Source organism: Pagrus pagrus (assembly GCF_965226575.1).
Source record: "Pagrus pagrus genome assembly, chromosome: 14".
NCBI classification, from domain to species: Eukaryota; Metazoa; Chordata; class Actinopteri; order Spariformes; family Sparidae; genus Pagrus; species Pagrus pagrus.
The window spans coordinates 24,819,158-24,844,637 of NC_140198.1; the positions used below are offsets into that span (position 1 = coordinate 24,819,158).

The 25,480-nt window shown below is 40.0% G+C and overlaps 1 protein-coding gene and 1 long non-coding RNA gene across 2 annotated transcripts in view; both read right to left on the reverse strand.

Moving 5' to 3' along the window:
- The window catches only part of LOC311269223, a 144,758-nt gene extending 142,907 nt beyond the window's left edge, over positions 1-1,851 (reverse strand). The window contains exon 1 of the long non-coding RNA XR_014624061.1: positions 1,663-1,851. This is a non-coding gene — a long non-coding RNA (uncharacterized lncRNA). The remainder of the gene's footprint in view (positions 1-1,662) is intronic.
- Positions 1,852-2,098: 247 nt separating this feature from the next.
- On the reverse strand, positions 2,099-24,154 carry ints2 (integrator complex subunit 2). The gene is made up of 25 exons (XM_084374640.1): positions 23,863-24,154; positions 22,794-23,102; positions 22,562-22,700; positions 21,826-21,928; positions 20,725-20,838; positions 19,477-19,607; positions 17,926-18,096; positions 17,192-17,412; positions 16,830-16,955; positions 16,532-16,603; positions 15,778-15,892; positions 15,234-15,302; positions 13,814-13,948; positions 13,546-13,722; positions 12,653-12,767; positions 11,815-11,919; positions 10,996-11,160; positions 9,503-9,704; positions 7,485-7,610; positions 6,064-6,265; positions 5,674-5,955; positions 4,876-4,983; positions 4,633-4,738; positions 4,093-4,269; positions 2,099-2,819 (listed from the first exon to the last, which is right to left on the reverse strand). Exons 2-25 carry the CDS (start codon positions 23,084-23,086, stop codon positions 2,638-2,640), a joined length of 3,636 nt encoding a protein of 1,211 aa, XP_084230766.1. The 5' UTR covers positions 23,087-23,102; positions 23,863-24,154; the 3' UTR covers positions 2,099-2,637.
- Positions 24,155-25,480: the final 1,326 nt, after the last annotated feature.

Genomic DNA, 25,480 nt, shown 5'->3' on the forward strand with positions numbered 1-25,480 from the left:
TCCCCCAGATAACTTGAATAGCTCTATTTGGAAAGAATTAATCATTCTAGGAGCGCGGGGGTGTTTCTGTAGGGGGGTGCATTTTATCAAACAAAACTGATTATGAATGATTGGTGGAGTGCTGTGCATTCAGAGCCTGCGTGTCACCGAAAAGCAAAAATCTCCCATGTATCAATGAACCCTTAAATCACATGAAAGTATGTAATATTAGACAGACATCTCTTGTAGATGAGTCATGGAAAATAAGACAGTCAAGCTTTCCTTTTGTTCAAGCAGCGAAAAAGTTGTTTGATTCAATCAGCCTCACTGGCCATGCACATTCTGCGATGTGGCTATTGCTAATAGCACATATTGCGATGTCAATGCTGAAACGATATATTGTGCAGATCTTGACACTCGTTCTGCTGCAAACACATCTGGAATGTACTGGTTGGCAAATTAGCCATTAAGTGACATTACCGGGGGCAATTCATCAGAGTACATGCAGCTTCCCCTGAGCCTCAAAAGGCTTTATAATACCATTTTGCAGCAGCGCTCCCCAAGACCTGTAAACACTTTAAGTATGATATAACCAGAGGAAGCACTCAGGATAGTCCACTGGATTTAAATGTGCAGCATCAGAAATTCCCCAGTGGAGTAGTTTTCTCCAAAATAGGCAGCAGACTGTAAAATGATATTTGCTAATGTAGCTCTATTTTCCAACAAATTCTAATGATCTTCCAAAGGCAAGTGAGCAAAGAGAACGGGCTGCCATCTACAGACAAAACTGTCAAGGAAAGCCATAATGACTAACTTCACTTAGCCTAACTGGTTGCACTTTGTGCCATCTTTCATAGACTGGTGTACCAGCTTGACCCAGCTTCCCTTAGCCACATGGTCCACCTCCACTGAAATGAACTACTGCTATAAGAAAAACTGAGCATCACACACACTTTAGCAGAAAATTCAGACACTACAGACTGAGGTTATGATTTCTAATTGTTTTCCCTGTGAATTTGTAAATTTTTGCAACCCAGTATGGATCATTCCTATAGTTTTTAGAATCAATATACTTAAATTTGCATACTGTTAGACAACAAATAAATGAAGTAGGTAGTAGGTTATTTCTCAACCAGCATTTTCTTACTGCTTGATGGGGAGAATATTTGAAACCGAATTTATAACTTTGCATTGCGTTAAATCCTCAGTAGCAACTGGCACATGAAATTAACAATAATGTGTTTAAATAAATATACACATGGATGAAATAAAAGAGGTTTTGTGTGTTTTTCAAAATACAGGGGGAACGAATTTCTGATTCTGAAAGATAATAACGGGGATACATAATAGGGCTTTTTCACAGCAGACATGTTAACTTGACATGGGGCCTACAGCAGCAGAAGCACAGGTGTTACTAATAACATTAAACATGGCTCCGCTTAATAAGATCACCAGTATGCCATGATAGTGTGCGTGAGTCGACGTGTAAAGTTACGACTTCAGAGTTTGAACTTCACAGCAGATATCAAATATCAAAACCTCTCCATTCTTAAACCATACATGTAACTTCACGGAGTACATTTTTTTTTCACGTCGAGTGATATGTCGTAGTTTTTGTCCCAGAGGACTCAAATTCCACTTTTAGCATTTTGTTAAATACAGGCCCTGCTGCTGTCCTCTCACCTGACACTGGCACTCCGGAGCTTTCACCGTTCGTCTCCTGCGTGTCCGTATGTCAGGCACTTCTTCAAAGACACGTTAGCGTCGGCAAGTCGGGATACATTTTCAAAAGCGTTTCATTTATGTCAACTGCAGTCCCTCATACTTAAGCTACACCAGCTAATGGTCACCAGCGACGCCACTCTTCCCTTCTCTTCTTCTGTCAGCCTCCTGTCGAATAACGCGGGCTTGTTAGCCGTGACATTTAGCCAACACCGGAATTCTCTCAAATATCGATAAAATGCAAAGATCGCAAGAGGGCGACAGTGAGAAAACTCTGGCCATTATAAATAAATGATTCTTAAGCAGCTCGTTCAACTTCAGACCGACTGTGGCAGATGTAGCCTACATAACACAAACTCATAAAACAAAATGTTTTGTCACAAATACACCTCTTCAGTGAAAGGTTTTCTTTGTTTTATTACAAACAAATACAGTAAAAAAGCTCTACATATTATTTCAAAGGCAACATTTTCCTTTTTCAGTTGCTGAGAAAAAGATCACAACACTTGCAGCTTAGAAAAATATGCCTACAGAGGTCAAGAAAATGGACCCATTTAGCGTTTAATGTGTTTGACTTTCTACAAATTCTGACAGAGTACATAACATATATTTTCTAAATAAATTGCAAATCAGGTGTCAAAAATGAGTCTGGTAGAGAATTAATTCTTCAGTGCTTGACTCAAGTCCAGACTGAAGATACTAGAATGGATACACAACACACGTCCCATCATGTGCAGAGAACGAGAGTAACCCACAACCTTACATTGTCTGAAAGCCCTTGAAGGTGACATCAGTCTGAGTCCATTTGTTCAAGATTAATGGATGTGTGTTGACAGTAGCCCTCTCAGGAGTGTGAATGTCTTTCAGAGGCAGTGTTTAGAGTTGTTGGTGTAAGTCCAGTCCCTCCTTATCTTCTTCAATACATGTATATCTGCTCTATAGTCCATGAAGGGTGGAGCTGATGATGTCCATGAAGGTGGCCTCTACACAGTAGCAGAGCTGGACATCAGGATCAGTTCCACCCAGTTCCTCTGCTGTCCTCTGGGGTAAAGTTAGCTTGGAAGAACCTCCTCCTGGAGCCACAGCCCCCTGAGGCTTCTCCTTCAGATACTGCAGGCCTGAGGCAGAAAAAACAAAACAGTCTTATTCATGTTATTACTTAAACATTGATAGATCGCTCTAACTTTACTCTAAATCATCTGTCTCTATTGCATTGTTATGGTTCTGACTGTTCTACACAACAGAATTGTTTGTCATTTACCGGTATGTACATATCTCTACATATATTCATCATCATAGAGCATATTCACATATAAAAAAACAGGGCACATATGCACAACGCAACTTTTTCTGTCCATGTGGTGTCACCATATAGAGGTTCTGAGTATATGGATGTTACCTTTCAAAAACTACATGTGATATACTTATTACCTACAGTTAGAGTAGCCCAAGTCAATTTGCAAGATCAGTACTTAAGGCCAATCAAGGCTTTTTTTAAAATATGGGATGAAAGTCGGCACACTCAGCCAGCCAAAAACTACAAATCATGTCCAACATTGCAGAGGCCAGGGTTAATCCGTTGCCTGTGTTGCTGCCAGCGAGATGGTAACCTACTGGCACTATTGGTAGAGTAGAAATCAGGTGAAAGATCACGTCTTTTCCAAAGATTAAAGGAAATCTTTGAAGGACGCATTTTCTTAATTCAGATCTATTCAACTGTCAAAAATATTGGTCCAAGTTGGAATAGCTCTATTAGATCTAATGCAGGCCTACTTTGGGTGAAATGTGCAGCTACATTATGTAGTAAAATTTAAATATTGGATTAAGACTCAGTTTTTAAATAAGTCAGAGTGTAGGGTTTTTTTTTTTCAAATATGCTATCTGCAGATGTCCTCCTCTGTTAAGTTTTGTGAACCACATCTAAGCCCATGTGTAGGTGACAACTAATATCAAAAAAGGCAAACAATATTAATTAACAACAGTCTCTAATCTGTGTGTCTATGGCTTCCTTTGAGGTTTTCATGTTGGTTGATATATTAGTGTCCAATATGAATAAGGTCTTCAGGACAGCAACTGCCAATCTAAGTGCAAATAGCTTACTGATCTGTGCAGACATCAGATATAAAGAGAGGCGGTTCTGGGACACCAATGTTTCTGTTAATATTTTTGGAAGAGAAATGTACTTAAACATTTGTGTAAGGAAGTTCCCTCTTGATAACCTCAATGACATATACTACATATAGTGTTTCTACACTGGTGGTCACACTCAACAACAAAAAATAATTGTTCCAAATCATGTATTGATAAAAAGTGTAACCCAAAGGATACAAATCTTGACTATACCATTTAATAAATTGTTATAATGGCACACAAGTGACTAAAAATACTTACGGGCAATGAGAGGGTCAATGTCCCTGGCTTTGGTGGCAACGTCTGATGCACAAACTTGGCCCACTTGTACTAGCAGAGCTGCCACATCATCATAGAGTGGAGGGAAGGCTTGGCAGAATGCCACCAGGCATGGCAGGATGGGCATGAAGAAGGAGAAACGCTTGGCACGAGTCAGCACTTAAAAACAAAACACACGCACACGTACAGTACACACAAGAGCTGCGTAAACAATAGATACAGTGGCTAAGAGGCTGGTACACACTGTACACTTATGTAATGGAGAGAGAATGCTGCACTAACAGCAAAAGGCCAGATGGTGGCAGTCAAATATTGGGATAAAAATATCACCATATACGGTTTGAAAATAGCTGATATAATGCGTACAGACTGCATTGTGATTTACAGTATAAAGTGAGTCTGCTGAGAGCAAATTCAATGATGGAGACACAACAGTAGATAAAAAGAGGTAGGCAAGTAAAGAGGACTACAACCAAAAGCATCAATGTACAAGATGTCAAGACAAGGAAACAATTCACTGACCTGTGAGGAGGGTGCCCATGACACTGATGGCCAACCTGGCCACACTGAGAGACTTAGGTAGGGCATACTGGGTACACAAGTATGACAGCAACTGGATTGCAAAGATCTGTGGAGACACACATTCACAACTGATTTAAAAAAACAAGACAGTGTATGAGAGGGTCTGGCTCAAGACCAGGGCAAGTCTGGGATTTAAAGCCAGGAAAAAGAGAAGAGAGGAGAGGGGAGGTTGGGAGGCCTCACCTGCTTTTCCAACTGGGGCTGGGCCAGAAGCTCTGGGATGAAGTCCAGACAGATATGGATGGAGGGGATGCCTGCCACAGTTAGAGGCAGCAGAGCTTGAGGGTAACCCTGACAGAGAAAGAGGAGCAAAGAGGGAGAGAACAGGAAATATAAATCTTATGATAAAACCAAGAAAGATAAGGGAGAAATAAGGAATTCACAGTCAATTAAATCAAGTATTCGTTTAAACACAAAAGTTCTTTTTTATATAAAATATGTGTAGCTGTGAATGCACACAGCAGCTTCTGCTTGGCAGTGTGGAGAAGGGTGGATTAGTGTGACAGAGGGGGGACTGGTTTGATGAAGTCCACCATATGGCCGTCTGCTACTTCTGGGAGTGCTGTAGTCACTTACCACTATAGCCATGGGCAGAATGTGGTGACTAATGGGGTCAACATGACTTGGCTCTTCTTGAAAAACTGACTCGAAGGTCTTTTCTGCAATATGGCACTATCCACTCAACTACTCACAGAGAGCATATCTGCATGATAACATTACTTTCTAATGTCAACATTTGACAGGAGACAAGAAAATCTCATCATGGAGGAACTTCATTAAGAAGTAGGTATTTAAAAGAGTGTGATTAACACTAAAGGGTCAAGAACAACACATGCCCCTGTTGGTCTTACCTTCAGCCCTGTTGTAACTCTCTCCCTTTTTGTACGGCTTCTGACTCAGTAAAGCTTCCTGCTTTCCCATTGTCACAGTTAAACAACATATAAAGAGTACAGCCCACTTCATCTTGTCCCATCGTGTTACCTGAAAGTGGACCAACTTGGCAATGTTGGGGTCAGCGATGAACATCTGATGCAGCAGACAACAGATGAGACACTGCACCTCCCTCAAGTCACTGAGGAGGCCTCCTTCTGGCTCGGTGTCCTCCACACTCCCCCTGGCACTCGGCCCTAGGCTTCCCTGTTTTGATTTCCCTGGCAAGGGGCCCCTAATGCTTCTTAGCAGGCTTTCCGTGTTGGCCCCTAGCTGCTGCTCTTCAGAGGTTGGCAGACACACCTCTAAGAGAATTTGGACTGCTGCGCTGTCCTGAGGTTAAATAGAAGTTTATAGGTGTTATTTCTTCTTCTGTAATAAAGTGAGAGTATGTAAGAGAGACAATGTATGTGTGAATGTGCCAGTTAGACGTTAAAATACTTGTGCTGATAGAAGGGCGTTCTTCAGCTCCTCCCTGGTGACTTCAGGTGTATCTGGCTGCCCGGGCACACCTAGGTTTGAGACTGTCTGGCTCTGCCGATCAAAATCAGCCGTCTCCTTCAGGTGGGAGTGTAGGTAGGCTTTTGAGGCCAGCAGGTAGCCATTCAGCATATGAAGGACAATGTCCATCAAAGGGGGGCATCTGGCATAAACAAAAAAAACAGTTAAACCTGTAATTTTGTTTGCTTTGGCGAGGTCATCTGTTGCAATTTGACAAGGATAGTCGGGTGCACATCCACAAAACCGAGGTTCTGGACAAACAAATCAAAAGGAATTAAGAGGGGTAGGTTCTAGCACAGTGGAATCAGAGCTGCCTTGATAAGCTTCATTAATAGCGGAAACATGATTTTTATAAGGATATCTGCCAAAACAAACCAAATTAAAAAAGGATCTTGGCGATGCAGCGAAACACCGCAGGTTGGTGCAACGGTGTGGGAGTCACTCCATGGTCCGTGTGTGTGACGTGTTGGGAACCCCTGCTGACCAGTTTGCCGAAAGACTAAGCTGCTATGTTTTCTGCTACTGGCATGCTGATCCTACTAGTGATCGTTTGTCCTCATCGACAGATTAAAAATAACTGAGGGACAAGACCGGACCGAAATGAAAGTGAAACTTAACGCTACACAGAAATGTCTGTTGCGTTCCCTCTGTAGTATTTATCCATGCTAAATAACGTGCCCTCCTGATCGCCAGCTTAAAATGAATAGGAAAACCTGCGCTTTGAATATAAGTTCTATTATTTCCTCTTTTTCCCCACCCCAACATAATATATATTAGGATTACACAGATTACCATTTAAAACCGGGCTATTTTCTGTTGGGGTAATAATGCCCTGCAGTGCATACTTCGTCATATTTGTTTGTTGACGATCGAAGATTATTGAATACAATATTGAAATACAAATGACAAATTTTGAAGTGTTATTTTGGGTAAATACATTGTTATATTAACCAAGTAATAAAAAATAATAGATTCATCGAAAAAATAATCAATAGATTAATGGATAAAAAAATAATAGTTAAGTGCAGCCCTACATAAATGTTACGGAATATATTTTTAAATTAAGATAGAGGATTATCAATATTATTAATGTTAACATACATCTTAAATTATTTGTTGATCCTGAACAGTCAAACATAAAAACTGCATTAACAGTGTTTTAACAATTGCTTTGAAGGTATTCCAAACATCTTACACCATTCTTGTATATTGTGAAAATCAATGCAGCCAATTGTGTGGGTCCATACGGCGTGAACCAACACACGTGTTAACAGGTCTATGTACACAGACACACAATGTGACATCAACACAACTGCATCCATGTGCTCTATGTGTCCCTTTAGAAGATGTGCTATAGTTACCTGTACACCCTTTGATCACAACGCAGCACAATGAGAGGATCCACCATGAGGTCGTTCTGAGTGTACTTCTGCTGCCTGAGCAGCTTAGCTGAAGGCTGCAAGGCGTTTACCGTCATCACCCACAACCTGCAACACAGACACATTAGGTTTATCTTTCATTCATATCACATGAATTATTATGAAGTTGAGGAAATACCTGACTAGGAAGGTTAGGTTCTTTTTTCTCAGCTTTTCCAGTGTCATAACTCAAATCATTTCACTTGAAATTGAGATAGCATGAAAAGACATTTTGGAAGATTTTTTGTAAAGCTTGATTTGCACGGCAAAAAATTGCTTATCCAGGTGAATTACATGCAATGAACTAATCATGAACTGTCCATATTTTGTTTCCAAAATAGATTTCAAAATTCAAGACATTAGTCACATCCATAATTGTACAACAGCAGCAAAATGAGATTGCACCAACTCCATAAACCTTGCAAACAGCAAACGTAAAAGATATATACAGAAAACTACAAATAGAGAAAAGTTACAGAATACCGATGTAATAAAATAATATAAAGCTATATACAGGGACAAACTAGAATATCACATATACTTTATGTACACATAACGATCGCATAAAAAAACCAAACAAACATACAATACATAAGAAATAATCATCTTGTGAACAATTGCAGTGTGCACCCACTTTGCAGTGTGTACATCTGCCATGTGGCCAATTTGCAATGTAGAGGTGTTTGGCTGCGAAGACATCTGAATTACAAAAGCGGTGCTGGATGCTTCTTTAAGTATTTATGGCCCTAATGGCCTGGGAGAAGATGGTCCTTCTCGGCCTCTCAGTCTTGGCCATGATAGAGCTGAGATGTGTGGTTACAAATCTATTGTATTTTAAAAGAAAAATACTCCAAAGCTTCTAAAAGACGACACAAGACAGTTTAATGGCTTAAATAATTCATTTACTCACAAATGAGCCTGTTCACCCTCAATCTCTCTTATCAGACCAGTGCTAAACTATACACAGCAGGGTACTCTTGGAGCTCCAAGTCTTCCTGCAGCTTGTGCACCAGCATCAATCAGTGGATCTGTGTGAAATTTGGCACTGCTGCCCTCCTCCTAGGTTCACCAGAGCCTCTTGTCTAGCCCTCTGCAACATTCAATACTATGAGAGGGAGTAAGGAAGAGAAGAGGGAGGGGGTACAATCCCTTACATCTCCCTCATGGTGCCTCCCCTCAGTTTTCCTGCCCTGAGCTTCTTGTTACAGACCCCTGTTGGATCGATAGGATGTCTGCTCAGAGCTTTGGTAACTGCAGTCCTGTGGGCCCTGGGGCAGAGTGAGGGTCACCCTCTTCTGTCCAGAGAGTTCACGCAGGCAGACACAGTTGCCTGGCTCAATACCTCTGATCTAGTCGCACAATAATCACTGAGCAAGCAGCCTGGGGTTAAGGGCAACAACTCTTGTTCCACAGGTCTTCCTTTAATCCATTTACTGGGTCTCACTGCAACTTTACACAGCCTTGGGAGAGACAACACCGAGTCAAGTACTACTGTTAACCTTTTACTGAAAAGACATACAAATGTAAATGTAACCAGCAGCCAAAAGGGAAATAATATGTAATATGTGGATTTAAATTTTCAATTAACATTTGGGCCTCAATGTTTTTAAATTTTTTTATTTACTCTTTTCTTAATAAGTAGAGCAAAGGTGGCCAAATTCTAATTAGTGAAGACAAGATGCTTATTTGGACTCGTGATTGATTTTGAGCCCCAATACCCAATTGATGTCATTAATTCAAGTCATACTAATAGCGCTCTAAGGCAGAAACATATCCGTTGGGCATACCAATTACCTGGTTCTATATGCAATTTTAACTTGCATAATGTAAACGAACTGAATATTCCATTTACCATGATGTATTATTCCCATGTGATATTCTGTGGTATTCTTACTAAAGGCTGCCACAGCACAATTTTCTATCCTTTGTCCAAAAGATCTAATTGTGTCCAGAGCATTTACCTGCGGGGCATCACAGTGTTGAGGCCCATCCAGAGCTTGTTGAGGGTCTGCAGTATTCGGCGAGGCACAGCGGGCTCCAGCAGGAGAGCCATGCTGGCTGTGAGGGCCTCTGCATAAGGGATCAGGTCTCCGGGTGAGAGCAGTGTTAAATGCTCCAGGATCCGCATCAGCCTCGGGCTGCTAGATGGTAACTTCTGGAAGGCTGGGATGTGGGTGAGGGGGCAAACAGCTGAATTAATCATCAAAGTCTACATGTCTTATTCCCCTAACTGGATTGAGCCACAAAAAAAAATAATAGTAACCAAAAACTTACAGAGCATTAGATAAACACATCTGCTTAGACTTAATGGTGGTGAGGAGATAATAGTACGATAGTGATATCATCCTTTAACCTTAATCCACAAAAAGTGGGATCAAAGTTAAGTGTCAAAACTACAGAAATTAAAACAAACTGAGTAGGTCATCTACTGAAAGTAGGGCTGCAACTAGCGATTACTTTCAAAGTCGATTTTTTATTTTCATTTAAGAAGCTGGAACCGGCAAACATTTAACACAGTTGCTTGAAATATGATTTAAATGATTAATTGATTATCAAACTATTTGGCGATACATTTTCTATAGATCAACTAATAAATTAATTGTTGTAGATTTACTTGAAAGTTCAGGTTCCACACTACTGCTGCTGTCTGTTTTAACTCATCTGAAATCCCTTTTCACCTCCTACCACCAGGCCCTGGGAGGCATAGGAGCTATTTTTCTATTCTTACCATACTTTCCTAATCAGAATTAATCCATTCATTGTCTTTCCTGTCAGCATTATCCTAAAGAAGGTTGTGATGCAGAGGGTTCATAAAAACAATCCCTGGACGCCTTAAAACAACACAGTTGTACCTATTTGCATAAATACATAAAATATCAATTTGTCAAGATATATATACTGTACATTAACCTGCGCAATGGTGTGTGAAACTGATTATCTGTAACACTTTTATATTTTGTCGAGGATCCCTCTCAAAGAAAAGCCAATTACAGCATAATCCGCTAAACCCTGGAGGATTAACCATTGATATAAGATTTCAGCCGGATAACAGCTTCCACCTGTAAATGTATTATACAATATTAGGCTCTCTTCCCTGTTCCACTCAAAACTGGTAACACTACTCTCTCATCTACACAACCATGGCTCCTAGATTAGTATCACTGGTACTGTTTTATTCCCTATTGAGATCTTTCTGAATTTACTTTGGTTTTACATTTTGCTCTTTAATCTTATCATTGTCAGTTTAACCTTTGATTCTATCTAATCAACCTATGTACTGTCATTTTGTTTACATTCACCTTACTATGTTGAACTTATTGTTAAAAAGGACTTTGGTAATATCTCTCACATTTAAAAAAAAATCTGGTAATTTTAGCAGAAAGACATGGGAGCTCTTCATTCAATCGTCTATCTCAACCCTATATAGTTCATTTCGTATGCCCGCCCTCCTCACCCTGGTGAAGCTGGCTCTGGGTGTATCTGCAGGTGTTGCTAGGGAGCATCATCCTCCTCAGAAGGGGCAGGGTACCAGTCACCTCCTCCTCACACACCCAGTCCTCCACTAGGCACAGGTGGGGGTAGTTGGTGGCCAGCAGCCTCAGCAGGGCAGAGTGCAGACCTGGGTACAGGGAAAGAACATAGATTTTTTGTAAGGTTATTACCTACAAGACCTTTGTGTTTTTGAGCTTTTTTGAATGAATGAATTAATGAATGCAAATTTATTTTGGACACATGAAAACAAAACCAAACAAAACGTTGAATTAGTTCCACAAATAAGCATAATAAAATGAAAAGCATGTCACAAAGTATATTTCATTAACAAGCATTGACAGCCTGACATTCCGAAACACCTCCATTGCGAAACCCCTCCATCCCGACACACCCCACTCCGACACACCGCTGTTCCGAATCCGACTTTCAAATTCCAATTACTTCCCAATATGGTTAGGGTCAGGGGTACCACAATAGCCTTTTCGGAATAGCGGGGTTTCGGAAAAGCTGGGTGTAACCCATTGACATGCCCAAAAAGGAGTAGGGAGAAGTATACACTTTTTCTATCCTATCCCTTCTCCACAACTCAGTAATTAATCATAATCAGTTTACTTCCATTCCTGAACCTGTGTACCTTCATACGCTCCCATCTAACTATATACAATTTGATATACTGTATGTATTTTTTAATTTCCTTTTTGTTTGTGTTTTCCCCAAAACAAACAAATCCAGGACAAACGGATCAGAAGCTTTTCTGGCAGAGTAGAAGTCCATGTCTCACCTCCTAGCTCCTGTTGCAGTCCCTGAGCCTGAGTAACCAGGTACTTAATGGGGATCTGGTCCATCAAGGCTGCGGAGTAGGACTTTGGCTTCCTCTGCATCAGGGCTTAAAAAAAGAGAGAGAAAAGGTAGAGTGAGGCAAAGAAACTATGAGACAGGAAACAGAGAAGGTGAGCACATAAAGCAAGAAAAGGACAAGTGTTTTATTTGGCAGTGTAAGGACACCAGAGCCACTGTGCCGACGCGTTAGAGGAGCGGAGGTGATTTTTCATTGACGTGGGTTCATTACCACTGCTGATGGGCTTCATTACTCCTTCCTTGAAGGCTGCGGGAGCACTTGGGTAAACACAGCAATTAAAGAGATGGGCATAAACTCTCACATAAATCTGGCCTAATGAAGGGCAAGAGCAGAGCTCGTCATGGGAGAGAATAAACACTGACTAGGCTAACTGCTAATGCTCAATCTAACCTACAGCTGTCCTAGTTAGCTCAGCTCCCGCAGCCATTGTACTTGGCTCTTTGTCAGACCTCCATTTATTCTCTATGAAGCAGCCAACATTCAGTGCCGAGAGAGAAAAGGATGAATGACTGCACATCCAGAGTGAGAGCATCTCCAACAACTTCACAGAGGACAAAAGCTGCCTTTCTCCTCTCACTGCCTGACAAATTCCCTCCATCTCAAACACAATGCCTCCTTCAGTGGAGGCAATGACAACGGACACACTTTAGACAGGCAGAAGAAGAGAAAATAAGAAATAGAAAGGGAAGTGAGCCAACAGCACAGCGGGAAGTCTGGCAGTGCAGTGTTATATGGGATGCAGTTATTGTCTGGTACATACCCAGTTGTTTGGTGCTCGCCAACAGGTTTTCCTCGTAAGACAGGATGTAGTAGAGGATAAGGAGTTGGGTGGTGATGGAGTAGCGCTGTCGTCCTCCTCGACTGCCCTCCCCTTGCTAACCAATCACAAAAAAGAGAAGCAAAACAACAGCTACAGGTCAGGGACAGGCAGCACAGTAGGGCTCTGCATTATCAGCAAATAGAGACAGATACTGAATAATGGTAAAGAATGATAATGAAGTGCTCATAATTTCAGTTTAAACACCACAATTTACACAGACTTAAACGACAGTAACTTCATGCATTATTAACACATTTATGTCACACATTTTGTGTTTGCAGCAGTAATTTTGCTAAACACTTTTTAAATACAAATGGGTTTTTGGGGACAAAGAGAGCTACAATATTGTCTTTTAACTTGATTTTAATGTTTATGGTGCCACAACTTTTTTCTCACAATGTCTTGTAGTAATGCAGTCAGATGTAAATCATAACTCCTGAATCCAATAGCAACAAAGACATATTTCATCTTAAGATCAGAAACAATTGGGGGATATTGATGAAAAAAGTACAATGTACAGTACAATAAAGCTGTACTGATTCCAATAATTAACACTATTATAACATTAACTATGTAAAGTAAATCAGGGGTTTCAAGAGAGACTGAAGGAGAAGTTGTGATATTAAAGTGCCATTAAAGGGACGGAGTAAGTAACTCAATTCTTTCTGGCAACTCAAAGAGAAAAGTGGTGCCTTCAAATACTCACACATACTGATACAGATATCACAAAAAAAGGATATGTAAAATGATGAACACATCACAAAACAACATCAACTGTTCATGGAGCAGGTTTAGGTTTCTGCAGTCCCCTAAAAACCCTTTGGCTGACTCACCCCTGCAGAGCTCTGAAAGACGTTGAGGATCTCCTGCTCAGTGATGGGCTGGTTTGTGGCCTCTGGGTTGGCCTTGGATGCTGGAGTGAGGATGGAGTTAATGTAGGCGTCAATTAGGGGAATCAGTTGAGTGTGGATGGGGGTGGTTGTCTCACAAAGCTGGCGATAGATCCAATCCTGGTAGATGTACACAGCACCAGAGGGCAAAATTTATTTTTTATACAGACTTATACAGATCATTTTGAGCCATCTAGTGCACATCTCCTACCTTGATGGACACTTTGTGCTTGGTGAAGGCTCGGCTCCGAAGCAGCTGGTAGATACAGTGAATGGGGAGGAATCCTGTGATGTTAGCACTTAGGTTGTTGGTCACTGCAACCCTCACAGCATGGGCTGTAACCACCTACACCCAAGGAAAAAAATAAACAAGTTATCCAAACAGCACCACTGGAAAAAACAACAACTCCTACATATACTTTATTGTTTAACGTCACTTTATAGTGTGAACGTGCACAACTTTGGCTGAATGTGATTTCTTATTTTCTGGCTGCTTCACTAAGGGCTCCTATTTGTTATTCTACTCAAATAAATGTGAGGCTTCTTGATTGCCGATTACATTTAGCAAAATAGGTACGTGTTGGCAAACATGACTCACAGCTTCATACATCAAGCACACACACAGATGTACATGTGGTGGCCATATGATGATATACATAAAGTGATACACCAGAAATGTGTCTGAAGTCGAAGAATTGCAAAGTATAATGCAATTACTACTGTAAGCAGTATTGTTTACAGTACGTGCTTTGCACAATTTACTTCTCTATAGAAGTAAGTACATTGCAGTATGGATGTGAATGGCAGCTGTAAACAATACTGCTATTTTGATTTTATTATTTGATTTTATTAAGATCCCCATTATAACAAGTTGACAACTTTCCTCCTGCTATGAACATGCACACATCGGTCACTGGAGGCGCACTGGCAGCTATAGCCATCGTTTCATGTTATGTACTCGTATGACACTGCACGGACCAAAGCTTTGTGACTGGCATCTAATTCATGACGAGCGAGCACTTTCTTCCTGCTGATGCCGTACAGTAGCTTCTTCGAACACAAGCTGCAGAAGCAAGTACCCAGTTCCATCAATCTGTGGCAAATGTTGAACGGCTTCTCATCTCCACCATTTTCCTCTATCCATGCCCAGCGCCATTTGTTCTTAACTCCTCTCCCAAGTAAGGCTGTATCTCAGCCAGGTTCAATTAACTTTGCTTCCTTTGCTTTGAGTCGAGTTGCAGGGCTACCACACAACACTCACGTTTCTTCGCAAGACCCGCCCTACTCTGCCTCCGATTGGCTAGCACTAGTTGGTCGGATATCCGGCTCCATGCTGGAATACTTTAAGCCCTGCATTTATAATCATCAGAGGAATCACAAAATTGTTTCATAAACACTTAAAAGTTCCTTGTAGTCACTTTAATAAATTAAAGTAAAATGTATATTTATATTAAAATAAAAGTATAATTTATTATTAAATTATTATTAAATTATTTAAAACAACATTCCCAAGTTTACAGCATCGTTTGGTGGGAAAATAAATGAGTGCTGATGAGAATAAAAGCCTGCAAATCATTGAACACTGGAATTTACATGTAGACAATGTGCAAGATGGACTGTAATGTATGTACCTGTTCTGTGAAGATCTCCTGTGTGAAGATAGTCTTCATCTTGCTTAGAGAGCTGGGCTTGATGGCAATCTGTACAAAGTTGAACATTGGCACAAAAAAACAGATAAAGAATGTCAACAATGGAAGGTATACTGTGAGTGAAAACAACCCGCAGGCAACAGTGCTGGTATTTTGTAATTCCCTCTTTTCATATTTCATAAGAAAATTCTACATGGCAGGCACAACTCTGAATTGAGAGGATTGCCCTAGGGGTGGAAACAAACAGGCTCTAAATCCAATTACATTACACATCTTAGTGGAAAATACACTGAGACAGGAAAACTACTTAGCACACAGGCAGGATACAATAGTGCACTTAATAAGTAATAAAACAGCAAATTGGCCACAGGGTATAGAGTGTCTTAGTAGATATGTGTATGCTGCAAGTGTTTCATCAGTGATATAGTCTTATATGTGCCCCCTGCTGTAGTGGAGGAGTGGGGCCAGTAGCTGGTCAGCCAGACTAATGTATTGATCACTGTCTCCTTCCCACCTACCACCTTACCTTCATCCCCAAAGTAGAGCACACCAACTCAATAATGGAGCTGAGCTGGTTGCTATGGAAATACATGGCAACCAGTAATAGCATCTCTCCAAAAGAAGCAGATACGCCTGCAGCACTGGAAAGAGGAGGACACACATATGCATGCGAAGCAAGTGAGAAAAGATTCTTGGACCTGTCGCTCTCTCCCAGAACAGACATTTTAATAAACTCATTACGCTAGTTGCATCAACCCACACACATCCATGCTCTCACACACACAACTTCTTCATCAGCGTGTGTCCCTTTAGTCACCCCTAAAGTCACTTGAGATTGATGATTTATGCTTTATGGACTACAGTCACAAACAAACACAGATTCATATGCACTGCTGCATTTTGTTGTTAAGACGGGCCATATGAACTTAATTTTAATATAAATATAAAATAACCAAACCTACTGAGTTTATTACTTTCGATTGCAACAAAGAACAAACAATTACAAAGCAAACACATATTTGAGTATGAATTCAGACATTAATTTATCAAATTTAACTTAAAAATAGTACAAAGTAGTAGTTAAAAGTATTTTAAATCACATAGTAAAAAATGTGTCATTCAAGCAAAATTGGATGATCTTAATTGCAAAAAATAAAGACCTTTTTTGTAATTTACAACTTTACTCACTTATCATTTGGACATGCAAACTAAGTACCACAGTTTATCCACAGAACAATACCTGTTCAATAATGCCTCATTACTAAAGAGATTCTCCTTACCTTTCAAAGTATTCCTCCTCTTTGATCATCCAGCTGAGCCACATGACCATCAGCTGTTCCTGCTCTGGAGTGCTGGACACACACACAGAGGATAATGCTCACACTCAGTATGACAAAGGACAATATTAAATGCCAAGAGATGCAAAGCAGACTTCTGGCAGGCAGCATGCACTGGCAGAAAATCAACACTCAAGACCTCTATTAATTGAATAGGGTTTGTGATCCAACCTGTGTTTGTGCTTGGTGAATAAAACAAAGACTTCTAAAAGTAGGACGTAATAAGACTAGCTTTCTGTACCTAACCAATGTAGGGAAGGCCAGCAGCTTGCAGAAGGACAGTGAGACAAAGCGAACACCAGCAGGAGTGGCAGGGGGCCTGCTGGTCATCAACTGCAAGAGCTGCTCTGCCTCTTCATCTGTAGGCCTGTAGAAGGTGTAGAAGGATCACATTTATCTTTAATACATTAGCTTTTAACATTTTCTTCTAATATTTTAAACAAATTCACACATTGTGGAACATTTTTAAAATATATACTGTATCACATTCAGAGTTAATAAAAACAGGCCAAACTAACTTAACTAAAAACAACCACATAAACATCAAAATCAAGATCACTCAAGTATCAAATAACAGGGAGGTTTGCTGCCTCTTTGACTTACCTGAGGCCTGCGATGCCCATGAGGGCACAGTACAGTCGGAGCAAAGCGCTGGCCTTCACCACATACTCCTCTCTGAGGCCAGAGTACCCTGAGCCGCCCCCCTCTTCCATATCACCGTCATTGGGCACGTGGGTGCTGCGTGACCGCGGCAAAATGGCGACCAGCTCCAGCAGCAGCTGTCTGCGCATCTGCCACAGCACCGAGCTGCTTTCTCTCTTACGCTAGCAATACAAAGACAGAGCGAGAGAAAGGCATGAGTCCACTGCTGCACTTCCATCCAAGTTTCTACATTAGGGCTCCAACTAGTGAATGTTTGGCATTTCAGGATGATAAATGAAAAACAATTAACAATTAATTGATAAACAAAGTTGTCAACAATGTAGAGAATGAGGACATGTTGGCCAGTCATCACTCCCTCAAATAACTGAAGGCTAAGACATTAAAATTAAGTTTGGGTTTGGGTTTGGCATTTAGTTGTTAGACAGTAAACATGTTAACATCTTATTATGAATATCTAATAAAAGATAGCAATAATTAATGTAAGCATGACCTAGTTTAACTTAACCTAGTGAAATTTCATCCAGTAGACTTTAACATGGTGAAACTCTTGTATCGTATGCCATGAGTACACCACAACTACAACACATCTTGTCTTGTCACCTCACACAGTAAACTTTTGTGACTGTGTAGCAAATTAAGTAGCATTAAATGAAATCCAGAATAAGGCTCCTCACCTGTTGTCCATTGCGAATGAACATGCTGAACCAGGTACGGACTTTGCTATTGGTACCCAGGAGTAGCCCACTGACATAAGAGACGAGGGGACTGACTGCTTCATCTGCTGTATCTGGTTTATAATCCAGAGTCAGAGCCACACCCAGACCAGGTAGGTGGCACTCCTCCACCTGGGAATACACAGATTAAACACATTAAATTATATTATATTATAAATTATTCCGATGCCATAGGTTTTTGCTGAAAATAGACACTCCCATTGAAAATTGGTGGGGTCTATGTTTTCATTCTACAATCAACTTGTACGTTAATTGCTGAATATAGATCACACATAAACAAGTACTACATCATGTTTCAATTTTTTGAAAGCCCATTGCGATGTAAACATCTCATTTTGTCTGACATTTGACCAACAGTCAAAAACACTCTAATGATTTATCAATTATCAAAAGAGCTGCTGATTAATTTGTTGTTGATCGACTAATCATTTCAGCTCTACTATCGGTCACTCTTTAGCATCCGATGTCATTTGTTGCTGCATGTTAGATGCTCTTTTGACTGATCTCAGGACAGTTCTTGTACGAGTATGAGTCCTGCTGATGCATCTTTCAGCGAGGTTATGAATTTCTACTACCTCCCGGGGCCTCGGTCGATAACTGACCTTGTGCTGTAACCTTCTTGAGAGCAGGGGAGAAGCAAGAAGACAAATTTCTCCCTTCAGGGATAGTATCACCAAGTATATCACCAAGTATATCACAACATAAATCAGTAAAGACAAAGATCTTCTGGGTTTCTAACCTTTATGAAGTGTTTGTGTGAAATAACTAGAGAATAAAATGTTCCTGAAAAAACATAGCCTCTCAATAGCCTATTTAATCAGGAATTAAGAAAACATTTCTGTGAGCTCTTGGTAACAATCATTTTCATTATCATTTAATCTGCAGATTCAATCTTTAATTTCTTGGTTAATTCATTAGCTGTTTGGTCTATAAAATGTCAGAAAATTGTAACAAATGTCCCTGTTAATTTCCTTCAGTCCAACGGGAAGTCTTAAATTGTACTAATAATAGTTCAAAAAGAAATATATTCAATGAACTATCACAAAGGACAAAGAAAAAATAGCAAATCCTCACAATTTAGAAGCAGAACCAGAGAATATTGGGTATTTTTTCGCATTGTCATTTGACAGATTGTTATTATAAAAAAATGGATTATAGTTATTTCAAAGCTATTAGGTTTGGTATTTAAAAATTCAAGACTTTAGCTATTTTAAAACATGCAACCATGTTTCAACAAATTATTGGCAAAACCATCCTGTAACAATCATTTTGACATGAAAGCATGTCACACAAACTGATGAGATAAACAAGTATTAAAATTAGTTACACATCCATAATTAATGTACAAAAAACAGGATAACAGAATAATTCAGCATAAATACATCTCCAGGAGAATATAGCGGCTGTGATGGATTCTCATATTTGAAAAAGATAAACTTTGGGATTCTGGGGTTTGTTTGGAGTCCTGTGATTATATTAATAGTGACTTACCACCATAGCTCTGATGTTGAGGGCCTGTGAGGGGTTCATCTGACATAGCTGCCTGAGGGCTTCAGTCCTGCGTCGACCACCCACACTCTCCTCATCCTGACGCTCTCCATTCTTGATCAAACCTCTGCAAACTGCAAGAAAGCAGGACATATGCAAGTAAACAAGCTGCATAAAACACACTTAAAAAAAACATAATTTCATTTCCTGAAATCGTATGCTTTGACTCAGTCGATCTACCGCCTATTAGCAATATGCTCACTAAATTTGATTTGTAAGTGAATACTGGTAAAAAAAAAATATATATATACACATTATATATATATACATTTTACTGTTGTATGTTAATTCAATAATGTAATCCTTGACTTAAGTCTCCTGGTTTTCTTTATGTCACTGACAGACAGTCAAACTGTCTGTATCATTTCTCCAATTTCATGGCCAACTCATATTCCTCCATAAACTGCAGAATCACGACTCATTTATTTGCCTGTAAATAAGATTTAATAGCCATCAGAAGACAGCATTTCCACAGCCTTATCTCATTTCTCTTGTACTTATCCACAGCTGACAGTTTAAAAGGCAAACTGTTTATGGTTGGCTGAGATTATGACATGGACTGAAATGATATTCTTTCCCTTCTATGTCACTTCTGGATTATTTCATAACCCTGAACAAGCCAGTGGAGTTAGGTCTGGTGACCAGCTTCTGTTTAACACGACAGACCTTGATGCTTCTAGACAGGGTAATTTCCCCACACATCACCCTTAGAGCAATTCATTTCACTTTCGATTCAATGAAACAATGAAATTTCCTGTAACAGAGCCAAAAGGACTCCTTGATGTTGACTGCTATAACACACACTAAAGTTACTGACTTAGCCCTGACCCTCTGTATGATAAAGAGGCACTGGAGACAGCGGGCATTTTCTTATAATGCATCTCTCGAAGCACACACAGCACACACACTGTGAGCCAGAGCGAGACAATAATGTTCATCAATCAAAGACAAACACTCAGTGGCATGGCTCACTGGCATGGCTAGAATTAGAGGAAACACCTGAACTCAGAAAGAAAACGCGATGGCAATTTAATAGCAAACTGCAATTACAATGCTGTTATCACAAAGAGCTTCTAAGGTAATGTTAAGTACACCCTCTTTCTGCCACAGCAGGTGCACTCACTAACCAAACAAGGCACTGTGTGTCACATTATCAGCTGACACCATGCGTAGTGTAATGCGATGAATTACCTTCACTGAAGCTGTCAGGGACGTTGGCAACCAACAGACACAAAAACCAGTCTCCATTGCGGACATGAAGCAAAGCCTCTGCCACATCTATGATGGGCAGCAGGGAAGGCAACTCTGTAAAAAAGAACAAATAATTCTAGACAAGTTTGTCAACTGCAGTGGATAATATCACTGCAGTGGATTATTCTGCTCATATAATTTTCCTCTCATTATAATCAAGCTGTCAATTTTGTTTAAGCAAAGGGTCCCTGGAATTGCTCATTTTAGATTAACAATTTGATATGGTGCAGTACTTACTATATTTGGAATTTTACCAACATGTGTCTTTTAAGGTATTTCAATTTAATTCATTTATCTAAACCAGATATCTATTTATGTATTTATGTAGATGCAAATTATGGCATTTCTTAATCATTTTTATGTTTGCTGAACAGTTCTTTTTTTTTTTCTGACAGAGCAGGTGTCTATAACTCAAATGTGCATGAGTATAAATTAAGCTTTTGTTCAAAAGCTTTTGTTGCAGTTTAGTGTACATATTCCTTATCCAAAAACACATGATGCACTTTCTCAGACTGCATTCCTGTAATGAGAAAATACTGGATTATGGATATATTCCATAATATATCAATATCATATCATTATCCTGATATGAGACTATATATCATCTTAGATTTTGGATATCTTTATATCATAATATGACATTTGTGTTGTCTTTTCCTGATTTTAAAGGCTGCATTACAGTAAAGTGATGTAACTTTCTGAACTTAGAGTGTTCTACTTGCTAAGAACTCTCTAATGCTTGCTTTTACCCACTTATTCATTATATCAACATTACTGATGATTATTTATCAAAGATTTCATCGTGTTAATCATTTGTTAAAGTACAAATAGTCATCCCTATAATATTGTTGCAATATTAATACTGAGGTATATATTGCGTCTCAACATTTTTGAGGTGATTTGAAATATATATTGTGTATTGCGATCTGGCCTAAAAATACAATCTTCATTCTTTCAATGAGCACACTTGTGTACAAAAGCCTTCGTATTCAACACCATCCCTCTAGGCAAACTGTTAAGAAGATGAAAGGAGTTGGGTACCTGCTTGTAAAATGCAGAGGACATCAGCCACCTCTTCCAAGTAAACAGGGCTTTCAAAGAGTTCAGAGGACTTTAAGAAGAACTCTCCATTTGAGTCTACCACCTAAGAAACCAAAAGAGAGACAGACTGTACAGATCAATCATTCAAGGCATACTATTATGTGAAGAAGAAAGTACTGAAGGATGTTGCAATACAGAGAAATATGTCATTTGTCAGTCAGTGTGAGAGCAACTTTTGGGAATCCTTTCTGATGCCAAGTTAACTTTTGACAAAAAAGTAAAGCCACTGTGAAGGCTTGTTTCTTCAGCAGAGAACCATTTACACAAGTAAGATATTTTTATTCTTACAGTACTTTAATACTACTTAATAAGTTATTTGTGCTTTAATTTTTTTTATCTTTAGTCAGCTCTGTCTGTCTATATTCAAGCACAAAGGATGTCTCTTCCACGTCTGTATATCAAGACAGCTGCCCACAATCAGCCCGATTTCTGCAGGGTTTTATCACTATCATTTATCTGGGTGGGTTTGAATGGTACACTATAAACCATCTTCAAAATCAATTATTAACAACCTTTATACATTTAAACTATGCATTTTATTCAATTTAGCATAAACTCTTGTCTTTTCTTGTCGTGGTGGCATTTTGTTGTTGTTGGAATAATACTTGCAATTACCATTGCAGCTAGGTGAATTCATGTTGTCAGTATCCTTTGATTTATTGAATTATGTGGGTACCTTGTTCATGATGGCCAACAGTTCACTGAGAGTCAGTCGGAGCCTCCTGAGGGGATCACTGTGTTCAAACTCCAGGGTCAGGCCATGCTGCAGCTGTGACACCAGGATGCTTTCTCCGTTAGAGCCACCTGCCTTATGCCTGACAGAAGAGATGGCACATTGTGTGTACTGCCAAAATGAACTTGGTTACCACGCTGTAACAATCATATTACCATATGTAAGTCATCTATACCTAAGCTGCTGCTCCTTCCGTGCATCCTGCTCCAAGGCATGAAAGTCCACCGACAGAAGTGCTACAATAGAGTTGACAGCCTCTACACCGGAGAGCAGGCGGAGGATAAGCTTCTTGTCCTGAGCCCAGGACTGGCTCTGATCAGCTGGAGCACACAGAGCCATCCTCACCAGGCAGGGCAGCAGCAGTCTCAGCTCTGGGTCACTCAGGGCAGCCAAGCGCACCACATCCACCTTCTGCATGGCTTCAAAAGCATAGGGGCTGACAAACTGTAGCCCTGCACTGTCTGCCATCTCTCTGCTAACAAACCTTGAGGGAAGAGGCAAAACAGACCATGTAAAGGGCAGAATCCGAAGCCACGTGAGGCAAATAAAGAGGACAGTCTTCTAGTCAGTGCATTCTATGGGGCATGAGCATATGCACTGCTTTAAGGGTTTAGCAAACACTAGAGAAACACTCTAGAAACTATTCAAAGCTACATACAGCTGATGGAGTTAACGGTAGTCACATAGTGGCATTACATTCATTCATAGTTTTACTAACGCGCTCATGAATAATGTGTTTGCCGGTTAATGTGTCTCGAGTTTTGGTTAGTCAGCTTCTATAAAATTAAAGAAATGTCGCTTTTATCACTATAATCTTGCAAACAAAACAATATAAAAGCTGGCTATCGCGAATAACTAACGCTCCTTTTAGCGGTGCTAATGCTAGTTAGCTAGCTAAAACTGGAATTACACATCGTGCAAGTTGAGCTGACAAGGAAATGTGCTTCCCCCAAGTCAATTATTACTCCAAGTCGTGGGTAGCACTCCGAAATGTTTGATACTTGTCATTTTGAAGCACGAGAAATATCGTATTATACAGCTAACACTACCGAGGCGTAGCTAATTGCTAACTAGCAGTGGCTAACACTCATTCACTAACCCCACTGCTTTAAGAGCGACCCTTAGCATGCTACTAGCCAGCTAGGCTAGCTTGTCAGACAACAATACTCTCATGTGCTGTCTGGTCCGTTTCTGCCGCATAAACATTCAATGTAAATACAATAACTAATGGAGAATCATCTTACCTCACTTATTAGGATGATAGTTAGTCTTTTAAAGGATAAATTTCACCACCGAGGCCCTCAGACCTCGGACTCGGTTGTGCAACCGTCAGCCTCTAACGTTATAGGGGAGTCCTAAGCCAATGACAGAAAGAAGCTTGTCCTAGCAGCTGCCGGTAGGTTTATGGAAATGTCTTGTCTTGTATATTTTAACGCCCTGTCTGTTGTGGTTTCCGTATATCCACTCTTAGCTTTATCCACAGTGAGTACTGTGTCAGTGTGACAGTGAGGGAAGTGATGTAGTCAGCAGCCTGGAGCAGCGCTGACTGACTGTAGCACTGACAGACTGGAGGTTGTACGATAGCCCAGACCTGCCCTGACTGCAGTCAGTGGTGTGATCTTCATGGGCTGGGCTGGTATGAACACATTATATGAGTACGATTTAATCTTTTTTTGTTGATTTTGCAGGACAAAGCAGTGGCATCAGCATATTTTATTTTAAGTTATACAGCTCGCTGGTAAAGGGCAATGGTCTAATAGTGACACCAGCAATCTGCATGTGTTGATGAAGGTTCTCAGTCATCCTGGTCATGGGCAACTGGACTTGTTTAAGTTAGTTCCCTGAAGTTGTTTCACCTCTCACCTACATGGAGTCCGAAAAAAGAGCATGTTTACCTGATGAGTACACCTTGAATAAAGACAGACCACCAGTGTGTGAAGAAACCTCCCATTCATGAATAATTTCTGCATTATGAATAATTAATGAAAAACAGACAATGTGGATACAGTACAGTATCCACTCATCAATCTCTTATGGCAGAAAATCCCTTCATTTATAACTGGACATGCTGCAGAAATTTAATATTTTGATAACATAAGTCATAGTGAATATCTAATCTTAAAAAAATATCTACATTAAACCATATTAAGATGTAATGTGACATGGCACACACAAAGTTAAGTGAGTGGCCATAATTAAACAAATACCCCGTCTGTCTTTCAAGTATTATCTATTTAGATTTCCCTCTTAAATGCTGCAGACTTCTACCTACCCTGTCACTGATATGTTGTCAGTGTGAATTCCACTACACTGTCAAGGGCACAGTGACAGCAGTTGCTGAGGGATGGAGGCAAACAGAGCAGGACCTCTGTGTATTCAAAGGCTGCTGACAGCGAGGAAAAATGCAGAAAATTCTCAAAAGAAAGAATTGCCAGCTGCTACTACACGACCCCGGGGCAATTCAGCAATTTACAAGTGAGATATCTGACTAAAATTATTATTCAGGGTTATTCCGATGCCTTTCCCACTTGTGAATAGAGTGTGCTAACAAGCTTGCAGACCTACTGTACAGTGGAAACAGATGGTGACTGCAAACAACCATGATTCCCCAAAAAGAAAACATGGCACTGGACTAAAAATTAAATTTCAGGGTTTTATTAAATATTGAATGTATTTATCTACACTCAAAAGTAGAGACCAAATACATTTTGTTGGCCAAATTTTCCAAGCCAACAAATATTGGCAAATATGCAAGGTAAAGAGCAATACCAATGGATTTTCAATAGTCAAAAGTACAGTTTCCCTCTGAACAGGAGAAATCCAGACAGTCTTCCTTTGTGCACATACACTGCATATCCAATG

Excerpts from the sequence above, each read along its gene's own strand:
- ints2 (XM_084374640.1), bottom strand. The coding sequence starts at position 23,086 with ATGGCAGACAGTGCAGGGCTACAGTTTGTCAGCCCCTATGCTTTTGAA. Across the intron at positions 16,956-17,191 it reads ATGGGCATCGCAGGCCTCAG|GCCTACAGATGAAGAGGCAG; the intron begins GTAAGTCAAAGA and ends CACCTTCTACAG. Across the intron at positions 16,604-16,829 it reads GCCTTCCCTACATTGGTTAG|CACTCCAGAGCAGGAACAGC; the intron begins GTACAGAAAGCT and ends GTGTGTGTCCAG.